General features: G+C 28.1%; 1 protein-coding gene across 1 annotated transcript in view; it reads left to right on the top strand.

The window, feature by feature from the left end:
* LOC135798897 (mitogen-activated protein kinase-binding protein 1) overlaps positions 1 to 16,592 on the top strand; it is a 42,938-nt gene that overhangs the window by 16,731 nt on the left and 9,615 nt on the right. Inside the window, 5 exon segments of the mRNA XM_065311885.1 lie at positions 190 to 717; positions 13,704 to 13,795; positions 15,639 to 15,891; positions 15,969 to 16,181; positions 16,238 to 16,584. Coding sequence (XP_065167957.1) covers positions 637 to 717; positions 13,704 to 13,795; positions 15,639 to 15,891; positions 15,969 to 16,181; positions 16,238 to 16,584 — 986 coding nt within the window. The 5' untranslated portion in view covers positions 190 to 636.

Genomic DNA, 16,592 nt, shown 5'->3' on the forward strand with positions numbered 1-16,592 from the left:
TTGGTTTAAACTAGATTATGTTGTGATTTTTCGAGGTTAAAACAAAAAAAAATGATAAAAATTAAATTATATGATATATTTTGCATTGTTTTCTATTTTAATATATTATACATGGCGTTGCAAACTATTATTAACTATATAAATATTCAATATTTCCTGTTATTAATAAATAATCATTTTTTGTTACAGATTTATCGACTGAAATCGAAGCACAATAAAACCTAAAAAATTAAAAATAAATAAAACGTATTAATAACTCGTGAAGTGACTCTAGTTGATAAAATGTGCGTTATCTTCGGTTTGAAATGATTAATTAACGATTGATAAACAAATGAACGTTTGTTGTCCGTTTTAATGCATAAATAACGCGCAGTTTACAGTATACATTCAGACACACAACGAATAAGCTCAACTCAATAAGTATCGTCGGATTATTCAAATTCAATACATATTTTCAATATATCTGTGGTAGATTTTTAATTAAGTAATTATTATATTAGTGACTGTAATGTCTAAGTTGCTAGTTGTGAATATGATGAGCTGTGATTCGAAAAGTTTTAAGTTAGAAGTTAAATAATAGACGACGCACAATTTTGTTGAGGAAAGAAGAAGAAGAAGAAGAGTTTTGCTGTGAATATGGAAGGTGGGAATACGCAGAAATTGCTGCGTGCACCGAATCTCAAACGAGGAAGGCAGGATGAACGGATTACAGACAGGGTGAGTAATTAAAATTGTTTATTTATTATTTAGTTTAGATATAAATAAGTATTTAGTGGTTATTTTTGGTTTTGAATGAATATTTTGTTGGTTAATGCGGAATTTAATTCGGGAATATTTGTCAAACGGTGTGTTTTAATATTGAACGGCATCTATTGATAGATTTATAGTACTTCCGTGCTTTCAAATAGGTTATGTTGTCGTTTAAGAGGTTAAAACCATCATAATCTATTGATACTTCGATTATTAGGTTATTTATGCAGATTTTTCACGTATTTCGTTGTTTAACGTGGAATTTAATGCGGTAATTTTAGTAAAATTATGTTTTTATGTGTGGACGGACATCTATTGATAGATATATAGTACTATTTCGGTTTAAAATGGGTTATGTTGTTCTTTATCAGATTAAAATCCATATAATCTGGAAATTTAGGTTATAAGACTAGATTATTCAATTTTTACTTTAAATAATTAAATATGGCTACAAATAACATTGTTTTCTTGAAATTCTAAATTTTTGTGAATTTCTTACTCTAATAAACAGCTTTTATGTTCATTTATACAAAACATCAGAACATATTACACCCAAGAAATAGAACTGAGTAAAATTTACGATATGGCTACTTTAACAGGTCTTTAATGAATTTTCACCTCTAAGTATATGCTAAACGTAGTTCACCACAGATAAATTGTCAAAAACTCTTTTAATTATACACATTTTAAGCCAATTAATAACTTTCCAGCTCAATTCGAAATACCAATTCAAAAACTTCAGTTTTTAATGTTTAATCTGACTTTAATCCAACATCACAAACTTTATGACAGCCTCACTCGAAATTCACTTTTCAAATTAATTAATATCACTTTTAGAGACATTTCTAACACGATTAGAACTTCGAAACACATTTTTACCACCTCGGCTATAAATTATTGATCCAAATTCAAGATTAATACAGTTACACTCTCACTTTCCAGCTTCTCAACTCTCTTATGACATTAAACTCTTTAAACTCAAACTTTTCTCGCAGTTAGAAGTTAGAAGAAGAGAAGTTGAAAGAAAAGAAGTTAAAAGAGATATTCAAATGTTAAACTTAAACGGATTGCACCTTCTTCTTCTTCTTCTTCTTCTTTCTTCTTGCTTCTGCGCATGCGCAATACACTTACATTCAACTATGCAGTTGTTGATTGACTATAGCATAAATGAAAGCGACTATCTAACGTGTTCCAACTTCTAATGTTTACCTTTACCTACCATCTACCTTCCAGCTTACATTTTCTTTCTTCTATCTATGGCTATGTGTATGTACCCGTATGTATGTGTGTTTTGCTCGTGCGTTTGCGTCGTTAATCTCCGCTGCGCCGCGGTTTATTAGTCGCGATCGAACCGCGCTGGCGTGAACAACGCCTCCTCGCTGATTATCAATTCCGTCACCTTCCATCGACACAATACATAATCAACATAATATATTAGTCGTGTGAGTTAATTATTTCCAATTCCACATGGCGATTTGTTGATGTTGTTGAGTGTGTCATTGGAGTGTCGATTGTTTTTCTACTTATTTGTATACGGTATTATTTTTTTTGTGTGTTTTTGTGTGTACGTGGACGGAATAAGCATAATATTAAATAATATAGGTATATTTTTAATATTTATGTGAGATGAGTGTGCGCATCACGCAAATGTCGGAATAAGTGCGATTAAGCAGTCGATAAGATGGATATGGATATCAGCGAGAGTGGAAATAAGGCAGGATTAATTGATGTAAGTGTTTTGGATGTTGAATGGGAAAAATAGGGTTATTGCGCAGACGCGGTAGCGTAAAAACGAAATAGTTTGCGTCGGGATTGAAATTGGGCGGTACAAGAGTTCAAAATCATTGGAATTCTACAAATTCTTGGTTTAAACTTTATTTTTGTGTCTATTAATGTTTAAAAGTAATTATTTTAAAGAATTAAATTAACATTAATCATTTTTTATATTTAAAATGTCAAAAAGTGCTATTTTAGTCCATTTGATGACAAAAGGTGTAAATTTAAAATTTAAAAGGGCGGAAACATTGCATACTTTATGAAATATAGGTTACTTTTGTAGGTTAAGTACGAAAATAAACACAGTATGCATAAACAACGATATTTGTTTAATAAGTATGGAGATAAAACGCAAAAACTTAACTGCTACCTATCTATGCTACCGTAATTCCAATGTTTTGGTGTTTTTCGTGGTGTTTTTAAAAACGTGTTTTTGAAGGTTAGAAAAATTATCACTTTGAATAAACTGCCACGCTTTGGAAACAAAAACAAATAGTAACAATTGGATGACGTGTCATCAAACAAGTTTTTATTATATTTTGTTTTATTTTTATGTCTTGTTTCTCGCTGATTTAGTATTCTGAATATAACATCATTGTTTAATTTGACTTTGAGGTATTGTCTAATTGTTTTAAGAGACTTTTTGTGAGTCATTCATTGTTTGAAATTCAAATTAGTGTAAATTTCGGTACAAACAAACTTTACTCGAAAAACAAGTTGGATTAGGCGATAAAGCACACGGTTTTAGTTTAGTTTTTCGTGAATTAATCGAAAACTATTTGTGATAATATGATAATTCCTTTAAAATTTGATTTAATATTACATTTCATATTTATTTATGTAAAAAAATTTATTGATTAATTATTGAGGATAAAGTTATAAACAATTAAAGTTGATTTTGTAACTTTTGAATAAAACATGTTATCAATAATATTTTTGGGAAATTTAATTAAAAATTTTGTAAACTTTACATTTCCGAAGAAATTGTTTCAGTAATATGTTTAGTTTTCGAGTAATCAGTCAATAACTGCACTTTTCACCCACACTTTGACATTATAATATTATGACGACTTCACGAATGTTTTCATAAATAATTCAGAAACCATTCACAATATAATAGTAATTCTTTTAAGAATCGATTTTGCATTAAATTCTACATCTTATTATGCAAATACTTTGTTAATCATTTGTCTGTTGGACAAAAAGTTATAAACAAAAGTAAAAGTCAAGTTTTTTTATTCAAAATGTTTGATTGTAAGCAGCCTGTAACTTTTGATATAAAGTTATTAACAATATTTTTGGTAAATATGATGCAAAATTTTACATACTATCATCTTAGAAAGATTAGTTTTGGCGTAATTCGCTAATAACGTGTCACCTATAGTTCTAATGTCGTTATGTTATGAATTATCAAATTCATCAAATTAGTTAAAGAATAATTCAAAAACCATTAGAGATAGAGTAGTATTTCGTTCATAGGTTTATTAACAATTAAATTCTCTATCATTTAATAAATTATTGTCATTTCTAACTTTTTTATAATAGAAGTTATAAACAATTAAAATTGTACTTTTGAAATTTTATTTTCTTTTAACTTTAAAACAAATTGCTCTGTATCACATGATAAAAAACTGTTATCAATAATTATTTCATACTATTACATGCAGAATTTAATACTGAAAATGCTCACAAAGAAATCATTCACATAACTTAATTAGTTTTCGCTTAGTTAACCAAAAACTAAAACATTTGCACTAGAATTATTTCTATTCTACACCATTCTAATTGAAATATCACCGACTTTAAGGAACAAAACAAAACAAAACAAAAAACTGTTTGAACAAGGCAATGACTAATTTTAGACCGGCACCTTTTACAGCTTAGCACAGCGCACCACAAAGAAAACAAGATAAGACACATGCGCAAAAAAAAACCTAATCAAAGCAAGCACTACCTACCTACTTATACCTCCTTATACTTATTTTGAGATCAAAGCAATAAAAAATGTAGGGAAATCAATCACTCAATATCAAGACCAAATCAAATCTCGCCTAATTCGGTATAAACTTGTTTTTAATAGACAGTAATAGACTCGAATCGACTATTATCCATAATGGATGTGTAGAGTGGAATAAAATTTCGATTAAGACTAAGGTGCGAATGCCAGGTGAGGTGTGAATGAAGTTTGCACGAAAGCAGGAAATCCATAAAAGACACGTCCTGTTCGCGCCGCTGTTTGGTATTCATGGCGTGCGGGCTGCGTTTACGCGTCAGCAGACAGGATAGAATTGGATAGGATAGTTATTCGTATGTCATTCACTCGTAACTTTCGATTGGAATGTTAAATGTTAATGTCAAGTTTGAATAAGAATAGAATATATAAATTATTCTAAGGAATTTTCAGAATATTTGTAGTAAATTGTTTAGTTTTTTGAGGATTACTCAAAGACCAATCAAGATTTATTTATAATTTGTTTATAAATATTTGCAGGGGTATATTTTTAGTAGAACTGTGAAAAAAGTTTGTTAATATCATTGTACTATCAAAAGTTACAGAGCAATTTGTATAAAAGTTATAATTTTTACTAAAATTTACTAGAATCAAATTTTTAATTGTTAATAACTTTTTGTGTAATGAAGTTATCAGCAAAATGTTTTTGCAGTTAGATGTAGAATGTAATATAGAATCTCTTACATCAAAAATTATTCTTTTAACAACTATAGTTTTTGTTTAATTTACAAAATTTTAATTTTAGCCTTCAAATATCTTGGTAAATAATTTAGTTGTTTATTAATTACTCAGAGGCTAATGAAGTTATATTGATAATTTAATCATAAATATTTATAGCAATAAATTATCTATATAGTCGTGAAATTATTTTGTTGATAACATTATTTAATCAGAAGTTATCGAGCAATTTGTATCAATTTAATTATTTTTTTTTTTGTAAAATTAAAGTTTAATTGTTAATAACTTTATTTATAATAATCTCATCAACAATTTCTCTTTGCATATTGATACACAATTTAATGTAAAATCTATTTCACTAATAATTATACTTTTAACATTAATAATATCCGCGTAATTAATTAAAAACTCTAACAAATAGTCCATTACTCGTATTTCGAACATTTTGTACTAATATGAGAAAATAGCATTAAAATTTTACCTCAAAATGTATACCGCAACATAAAATTTGAAAGAGCTGTCTTTAAACCTCAAATCTAAAGTTAAATCTCAAAGAAAGTAACAAACCAAGACGTCTTTCTATATTCTATATTCTATAATGAATGATTTGCTGTTTTAGTTGTCTAGTCTAGTTTGGTGTGGTTTTGACTTTGTAAAGCGAAAGTTTAATGGACTTGCTTATAGTTCTAGGCTAGAATGTTTAAAGTTTTAAACTTGAAAGACCCAAAGAAAGAATCAGAATAGAATCGATAATAATTTAATAGCAAGTAATCATAATTTCTCTATCAGTAATGACGAATAATAATAACAAATTTTATACACATTAAAATTACATTTAAACATTGTTTTTAAATCTTATTATAATAAATATTGACCTAAATGTACGAAATAAAGGATTAGTGACTTTTGTTCTCATATAAAATCTTTAAATTAAATTAAAAATTATTTTTATTTTTGTTTATCTTGCATCTTCTTTTTCTGTGTTCTGAATCTTCTTTTGCATATATATCTGCTTCTAGAAGATACTTCTTTGTTTTTTTTTTCGTTTTTGTTTTTATGCTTTGTTTTGTTGGGCTGTGCTTGATTCCGAAGGCTTTTGATCGAAACGCGCCGCTGTTGGTTGTGTTGGTTGATTCGTTTTCGAGCGAGGAATTCGATACCGTAGGCGTTTTTGTGGAAAAACGCACTCGTGACTTAATTTCCAACCACACACACCAACGTGCCGTGCGAGTGGCTCGTGGCTTCAATTTCGATTAATTCCTAGGTACTCGGGCAGTCGTGCTTGCTCATTCTTCAAATTTATTTATTGTCTTCTAAGAAAGAAAAAAAGAAAAAAGAAACAAAGAGTTAATAAAGATAGGTGGTGATTAAAAATTAAAATTACTATAATAGTTTTAAAAATAGATTCTTTATTATATTTTGCATCCAATTGCTTCAAGAACTTTGTTGATAATTTTATTAAATAAAAAGTTATAAGCAATTAAACTTTATTTTGTGAAAAATTAGAAAATTGATGCAAATTAGGCTATAACTTTTGATAAAATAATGTTAGGAACAAAATCTTTTCATATTTCAATCAAGAATTTACTACTTTAAATATTTATGAATGAATTATTATTAAATCTTCGTTATTCCCTGAGTAATTAATTAATAACTAAAATATTTCAGTATCTTCCATAATATTTGGATGTTTGATGAAAAAATAATTGGTTTCTTAGTTTTTTTTTTATAATATTAAGTATAATTTAGTATATTTTGATAAAACGTTTTGAGAAATGCTAATTATTTTAGCGCCACCTAGGTTTGAATTACATAACTATAACTATGATTGAATGTCTATACCAACTTTCATGCCTTATTTTACACTCTTTAAGTTATATTTTTGTAATAAAAAGTAGCTTATTTGCTTTTCCATAGTCACAAATATTTCTATACCAAAATTTATCAAAATTGTTCCAATGGTTTTTGTGTGAAAGTGTCACAAACACACAAAAAACACACATTTGCATTTATAATATTAACTACAGTATTAATAAAGATTCTGGATACTTTTAACGCTTTTAAAAATGAATCTCATTCTTGTATAATATGTCATCATCTGATTTTAGTTATTTTTTATTACTTATGATGATATAACACATAAATATAGACTCCTCTTCGTCGTATAATGTCAACATCACTACTCGTACGATATGTACTCTGCGTTAATGAGTGAAGGAAAAGTGAATACAATAAAATCCGCATACGGATTGGAATGGCACCGAACATATACTCCTTACGCGTAAAATAAGTAGGTACATATCTAACCATGTGAAATATTCGTAAGTGGTTAGTAAGACATGATGCGAAGAATGGAACGAGTGCAATAGTGTGAAATACACGCGAAACGCCGAACAATTGTTGTTAAGTTGAGTTGAGTTAAGTTAAGTAGAATTAGCCTCAAGCACGCAATGCAACGCAACGCACACTGCAGTGTTGTTGCAATACGCGTACAATTTGAAGAACGCACTTTAGTCAATCATTAATCATTGCATTCGTTACTTTACCTAGTTGGGTAAAGTTTAAGTTATAAGTCAAGTCATGATTGCAAGTATAAAAGCAAGTTTAATAATGTTTCGAGAGTAGAAATATTAAATTTTAAAGGATTTATTCTTTGGAAAATTAACTCTGGGTTATAAATTTGATATTACACATAATATAATCTTTAAATAATGAAAGTCGTGTTAGTTACAACATGTATAACTCAAGAACGTCTGGTCAGATTTTGATGATCTATGATTTGTTAGCTTTGTTTTTGTCCTGAATAGGAGAATAACTATTAAAATATTAAAAATTAGTAGGGAAGGGTGTTGAATAAGGGATGAAAATTGATATCGAATTTAAAAAATAGTTATAGTTGAAATATTCAACAAATTATGGCACTAAAGAGCATTATCAGCATTTCTCATTTCTTGAAATTAAAAATTTGGTTCTTATTAATGATAAAAAAAAACATGAAAGTATATATTAATTAAATTTTAACTAAAAAGTGTGCAAGCAGAAGTTAGTTTAATAATGTTTATGACGACATAATAAATGTTAAAGGTAAATAATATAAAAGAAGACCATTTATTCTAGGTTATAAATTACAGTAATACATATAATATATAATCTAGTTTATTTTTATCAGGAAAATATTGATTTTATTTATTTTAACAATGGCACGAATAAAAGCAATTTAAAATTATCATAATGCACATGCAACATGTTAAATCACATCAATTTGTTTACCCGTATACAAGAAATTGCATATTTTCGGCTGATATTAACAAAATGACGGACATTTTAATAAAAAAAATCAAATGTTTAGCATTATTGTTGAACTTCAACTTTAAACATCAATAATTTACTAACTATAAACTATATAACCGATTTTTTTGTTACAATTTATAGAAAATTATACCTTTTATATTATACCGAGTGTTCATAACTGTATTCTTGACAGTTTTTGTTTTACAACTTATTTTGTAACAAATTGCTTCTATTTTTTGACGAATTTGCACAATTTTCACTCAATTTCTACACTATGTTTCATTGGTTCACTAAATATTTAAACAAATATGAATAGTGTCCATGCAATATTCATCATTATAAATTCGAATATATTTTGTCTGTATGTTCCTTTTTCACGCTTTAACCACTGAAACAATTTTAATAAAATTTGGCATAAAGACAGATTAAGCTATAAAAATGAACATTGCCTACTGTTTATTGTGCAAAGTAATATAAAAGGGGTGTAAAATAGGGTTTAAATATGTATATGGACCATTAACTACACGTGCAGTTATATTATTCGAACTAAGGTGGCGTTATAATGAAATAAATTGCAATAAGTATGATATTACACACTTCCTGGGATTAAAATCCAATAAATATCACTTTACGTGTAGATGAATACAAATTAAAGTTTAACCAAACGTTTTTATACCAAAACATTTTAAACATTGCCTAAGACTAAGTACCTAGGTAGGTACATAGTAAATGTTAATAATAAAAATAAATACGTGCTAAACACGCGCAGTACTGAAATCGTGAGCTATACACTATTATTAAACAAATACACCGCCTAAGGCAGATACTTAACAATAAACCAAAGTGAAGTGAAGTAAAGTGCAAACACTCGGAAAATTGTTTTCACGCACAACGTTCCCAATTACGAGTTCAGAAAATTACATACTTATACTATACTATTTAAAAACCACTAGTTTATGCCTGATTATGAGGTTTCTAGGTTAGTATTTATCATCTATAAATAAATATTATATTTATTGTAATATTAAGTTATTAATCATGGCTCGTTTAGTTTGGTCTGGTCCCCGAGCGCATGCGATGCTGGACAAAATAGGAAAACGGTCGGATTGAAAAAAATCGAAATTCGTTACAAGGTCACGCAGTATACTCTACTGGAAGTGTGGAAGCTATTTTATGTTTCAGTGTGTGTATGTATTTATTTGCAAATATAAATATGTATGTGTTTGTGGTGACTTGTGGTGTGGTATGACATGCCATTGCCTATGCTGGTGATATGCGTGGTCGGACATAGTTGAGAGTATGATGTGAACTGAGTTTGAAAATATTTATTCAATTGGTCGATTGACAAATGGGCGAATCAATAAATAAACAATAAAGTAAATATTTAATTAGACAGGTTAGTAGAAGGTAGCACGGTGTATTTTATGTTTAAAGAGATTTAAAAAGTGAAAAGTGCAAAAAGTTTTTTTGAAATTATGGTTGATAGAAAAACAAATTAGTAATTTTTGAAATTTATTTTGAAATAATAGAGTGTTAAGCAATATTTTTGGAGATTTAATGTAAAGAATTCCAATAATATTCTGAAATTTCGAAAAGAAATAGTTAATAAGTAACTTAATTTGGTAAATATCGTTAAATAATTATAATTAAAATAATTGTCTTTAGAGTTTAGATGTTTAGTATGTCATTATCAATATTTTTAGATACTTTTTTGATAGATTTTTGAGATATATTAATTATTGTTGAAGTTTCTGTGAATCTCCAATATTTTCGCATCTTTCTCAAGTTTTATCATAATAATTAAAGAAATGTATTTATATTTTAATTATGACTTGGAAATTTAGTAACAAATATATACTAAAAATTAAGATTTGGTAAAAGTGATGGTTTTCGTGATATAAAAAAAATATGAAATTTTAATGTTTTTAATTTATTAATTCAATTGAAAATTTCATAACTTGTTTATTATTAATTCACGCACAATTTATCAACAACAACTATTTAATAATTCTCATTACTTTAAAAGTTTTACCATTTTTTACTTAAAAATTAAATGTTTTTAAATTCACACTTGATTAAATCTCTATGTTGATGAAATATTTACCCGTCATGATTTCTAAACCTGTCGTTAATTTAAACGCAAATTATTCCCGTATCGCTGCTCAAATCATCAATTTATCTAATGCAGTGGCAAATATTTACGTTTATTTACTGTTTGGCGCTTATGTCTCCTATATATATGGTATTTGAAATATTTGCGAAACTTAACGAAACGAGTAACTTGAACTTAACGCACCGCACAACCTCAACTTATTTAAATTTCATTTGCTGACCAACGACGCAAATGCACAAATATGGACGCCTGCTTGTCGGCGCGTCGCCTCTCACCTTGCGAAAATCGTAAATTTCACTTTTACGGAATTTACACGTCAAAATTATTATAAATAATAACATATCGTGAATTTGGGAAAGGAAATATGCGAAATATGTTTAATTTTCGCGCCGGAGTTTAAATATTTAAATATTAATGTGATTTGTTTTAATTTTAACAATTTGACAATTTCATGGTCATGATTGAGGTTATTTTGCGTCGTTTATGAACATAATCTTCTTAGGATAGATGTAGAATTTAGTTCTGAATGTATTTCTGAAAAAATAATTTGTTTATTGCTAATAGTTTTTAAGTTATTAAGGAATATTACTGCAATATCATAATTTATCGTGAGAGAAGCGCCGTAAAAGTTATAGTTTTTAAATAATAACTTGAAAACGATTTGAGTTAAACTGCAAATTTGATTGGACATGTGTTCACAATTAAATTTTACACTCATGTACCATAGTATTTGTTGTTATCATTGTTATTAAACAAGTTATTAACAATTAAAGTGGAATATTGCAACTTTTTTTTACAAATTGTAGGTTTAATTGTTTATAACTTATTATATGATAAATATATCAACAAAATCTTGCCACAAATTGGGAATATATTCCTGAAAAAATCATTTGTTTATTACTAATAGTTTTCAAATTATTAAGGATTATATAAGCAATATCATAACTTTTCGCAAATTCAACAAATTTGTGAAAATTTTAGTTATTAATTAATAACTTGAGAACTATTGGAGCTAAACTGTTAATTTTTCTAGAAATTTATTCACAAATAAATTCTATATTTATTATAGATTTTGTTATTATCATTATTATAGACAGTGATATTAACAATTAAATTAGAATATTGCGATTTTTCTTTCAAATTATTGATTTAATTGATTATAACTTATTATGTGATAAAAGTATTAACAAAATCTTGTTGTAGGTAGATGAAGAACTTGGTTCTGAATGTATTCCTGAAAAAATAATTTGTTTATTGCTAATAGTTGTTATGTTATTTAGAAAAATAGTAATTATTGAATAATAACACGAAAACTATTAATAATAAATAAATTATTATTTCAGGAATATATTCTCAATTAATTTAAACACAAATTTTACATTTAAAGTTTACACATCAAAATTATTATTATTATTATTACAAACATATTATGAACAATGAAAATACATGAAACATGTTTAATTTTCGCACCGGAATTTAAATATTTAAATATTGGTGTGTGATGTGTGTTTTAATTTCGACAATTTGACAATTTCATGGTCATGATCGCGATTGCGCATTGTGCCATGTTGTTAAAACTGTAACAATTTCAGTCTCGTTTTTGACGCGTGTTCACGTTCACATGTTGTGTTGTCTTGTTTGTAGTCGAAGTAAACGATACGAATGTAAGTACTCGTACAAGCGAGTATAAATGCGACAAGATGATGGCGAGAAATTCCAAGCCGGTGATCGAACGCGCCGAAAACAACGCTAGTTTTCTTTATCAGGTAATTACAACTACAGCGACAAATTAGCATCAGTATTAATGCAGGTATAGTTGTGGTGTACTTACAGGTTAACATGGAGTATTAATTGTAATCATTTTATTTGGTTTAGTTTTTTGTTAATTACTCATAAACTAATTAAGGAAAGATAATAATTTATTAAGGAATTGATTCATTATTAAATTGTGTTTATGAATATGTTAAAAAATTATTGATAATTGTTTTATATTTTAAGTTACAAGGCAATTTTTGCTGATTTTATGTTTTTTTTTTTTTTTTTTACTAAGTGCAGGTTTAATTGTTTACAACTTGTTTCATGATAAATTTATCAACAAAATCTTATTGCAGTTAGAAGAAGAGTTTACTGATGAATGTATTTGTAAAAAAAATTATTTGTTTATTGTTAATAGTTTTCAAGTTATTAAGAAATTTAATTGCAATATGATAACTTATCACAAGAGCAACAGTTTGTAAAAATTTTAGTTATTAATTAATAACTTGTAAATTATTTTAGGCAAACTCTTCATTATTTTAGAAAAATATTCACAATTAAATTATACATCAATTTGTCAATGATTTTGTTATTATAATAATTATTCAAAAAGTTATAAACAATTAAAATTGAATATTGTTACTTTTTTCAAAGTTGACACAAATTAGCCAATAACTTTTGATTTATAACTCTTATCATTGACATTTTTATTACTATAAATACGCAATTTAATACTGAATTGTTTTTTGAAGAAATTATTGCTCTACCTATATTAGTTTATGAGTAAATAAACAAAAACTACTCAAAAATAATAAAAACACCACAATTGTAAAAACTAAAGCATTAACACACAAACAATGCGGCTTTTTTTTCGATGCTAAAAACGTGCTAAAACTGAAAAACTAAAACTAAGCCGCCATTCATTAATAAAATAAGCGTAATAAACGTAACAACCATGGCGCAATAATACATACTCGTACATATAACAGCAGTAATATAATAAATGGCGGAATGACGGATGCGGATTACAAGGTGCATAACATGGTGTCGATTTTACGCGAAATATTTAGACCAGCGCTAACATTCTAATGGTTTATTTATTCACATATAAAAATATACTAGATATACTCGTATTTATTATTAATTTATGTATATAACAATTATAACATTAATTACGTTTTGGTTATCAAGGAAAATTAATGTAGCTTAAAGGTATTAAAATATAAATTGCGAACGTTGTGTAATTTAAAACTCTTTTTTTTTTTTGCTTGTGTGCTGTAAAATTTTGAATGAACGGTGTAATTATTTTTGGTTTGTTGTTGTTTTTAGGTGAAATTGGAAAAAGTGTTTGGGGTGACGCTGAATAGTCGATCTGCGTTGGTGTGTGATCCGAATACCGGAGTTATTGCATATCCAGCAGGGTAAGTGTGATTTTATTTTTATTTTATGTTTTTGTTTGTTTATTGCGTTATTATTGAGGCGATTTTGTTGAAATTTTTAGGGTTTGTTTATTATTGTAATGGGTATAATTTAGGAAAATATTGTTTATTTATTTGGATTTTTATAAGAGTTATTAACAATTTTATGAAGAAAATAATTTTTAGTTGAATTTTGAATTTTTAGTTTTATTGCAATAAGTCAATAAAGTATTATCAGATTTTGATAATATTTATAAAGCTTGTTCATTATTTAGTAATAAATATTTGCTGTAAATTTAAGTCAGATTTTAGCAATAGTTTTTGAGTTGTTAATATAAACATTGAAAATTTTGTTTCATTAGATTTTGAATTTCTTTGTTTTCATTTGGTTTTCTTTTTATTGCACTAAAACTACTTACGCAATTATTTGTAAATTTAGAGTAGTTATTAATTAATATATCAGTCGCAATTTTTCCTAATATTATTGAATAATTTTAATTTTTTTTAAAGTTAGAAACTATTTTAGGAAGAAAATTATTTTTTCTTGAGTATTTTTTCTGTTTTGCCGCAATAAATCAATAAACAACTCTCGGAATTTAACAAAATTTTGATACAATAACAATAATTTAATAATCAATAAGTATACCAAATTTGAGAGTGATTAAAACAATAGTTTCTAAGTAATTAATAAAAATATCAAGAATTTGATTTGACTTTATTTTATTAGAATATGCTCTGTTTTTATTAGTTTTCGGCTTAATTACACATAAACTATCCGCGTGCTTAAATTCAAATTTTCAAAATTCATTTATCATTATATTAGACATCACCTCTCCAAAAATTATTAAATTATTTAAATTAATATAAAAGTTATAAACAATTTTATAAAAACTTTTATTTCTCCGCATTTATTTCAATTTTCACGCCATATATCCCCATTTAATATCACAAAATCATCAATATTATTACACAATACACTTAATTAAACAATAAACAATCTCTGAAAGTTTCAATACAATCCACCTTATAATACTCAAAATATTCGCATTTAAAGTTGAAAGTTAAACACAATTCTAATCTCTTGACATTTACACCTCCTCTTCAATTAACGAGTATTGTGATTTGATTGATTTATCTACCTTTATATTTACTTGCACAACGCTGCACTGAGTGAAAGTATTGATAACGCTGCATTCTGCAATAAATCTCTTCTTTCAACCTCAACCATAAAGAAAGTGCAGATTCTACACGCAAAACTCTTAAACAATTTACACTATAGATTGCACTTGTGCGCAAAATGAATGGTAAAAGTAAAATACTCCACGACTAAAAGGCTTAAGACTTATGTTCTTAAGAGATAATGAACGCTTGGATGTACGCACGGGTATGATTAAGACATTAAGGCGCTAACGACGCAGTCAGCTCATGAATCATGAGAGAATTGAATTTCCTTTGCGCTGCGTTATTTTTTAATTTACATCTAAACTTGTTGGTTTTTTGCAAAGTGCGCCACGTTCTGAATAGCATCCAGTGGCGTGTCTAAGAGCTATTAATTATAACGTTATTAGCTATTGAAAATTAACACTGGAAAAACAATTGAAACACTTTCAAAGTGTTTAAAATAAAAACAATTCAAGAGAAATTACAATTCAACATGGGATTTGGTGTATATTCGGTTGCATAACTGTTTTGAGATGTACTAAAAATAGTGTATGCATGGTTGCCTAACTAATTTGTTTGCAGATGTATAGCGAATAGTGTATACATGGTTGCATACCAAATTTGTTTGCAGATGTATCGGTTTATAGTGTATACATGGTTGCCTAACTTTAATTTTTGTTTGCAGATGTACAGTAGTGTTGTATCACTCGGCGTCGCGACACCAAAGCCACATTATCAATGCAAGCAGGAAGAGTATCACAACACTGGCGTTTTCATCCTGTGGGCGGTATATTGTCACAGGTGAGACCGGCCATCATCCTGCTGTGCGAGTATGGGATTTGTTACCGGATCCGCAGGTACCTGGCATGGCCGGGCATTATCCCAAACCACAACAGGTCGCTGAGTTTTTCGGACATAAATTCGGCGTTGGATGTGTGGTAACTATAAAAACACATTATTTATATATAGTTTAATGTGATTTTTATTAATTTTTGTTGTTTTTGTGTGTTTTAAGGCATTTTCACCCTCGAACAAAATCATAGTCAGTGTAGGCAGCCAACATGACATGATCGTAAACGTATGGGACTGGCGTAACAATATCAAAGTAGCAAGCAACAAAGTCAGCACCAAGGTGAAAGCGATTGCATTCGCTGAAAATGGCAGCTATTTCGTCACTGTTGGTAACAGACTTGTTAAGTTCTGGTATCTGGACGGTGGTAGAAACAAAGTAAGTAAAACATTACCTAATAAACTTATTTTACTAAACTTAAACTTATATTATAGTATAATAAAGAAGCAGTGCCCCTAATGGGACGCTCCGCCATCTTGGGTGAACAACGCAACAATAACTTCGTAGATGTCGCTTGTGGCAAAGCCGAATGCGGTGATAACACATACGCCATCACACGTTCCGGTCTACTCTGTGAGTTTAACAACCGAAGATTATTGGATAAATGGGTAGAACTACGTACGTCCAGCGCAAATTCACTCACCGTGGGTGAAAAGTACATTTTCGTGGGGTGTGATGGCGGAATCGTGCGATGTTTCGACCCACAATCACTACAATTTGTCACAACACTACCCAGATCACATTATTTGGGTGTAGATGTCTCTCTAGGACAAAATATCACGTAAGAAA

This window comes from Atheta coriaria, unplaced genomic scaffold (assembly GCF_025399875.1).
Source record: "Atheta coriaria isolate IRGN ID8LTWV9N9 unplaced genomic scaffold, Caltech_Dcor_3.1 hic_scaffold_2_pilon, whole genome shotgun sequence".
Taxonomy (NCBI): Eukaryota; Metazoa; Arthropoda; class Insecta; order Coleoptera; family Staphylinidae; genus Dalotia; species Dalotia coriaria.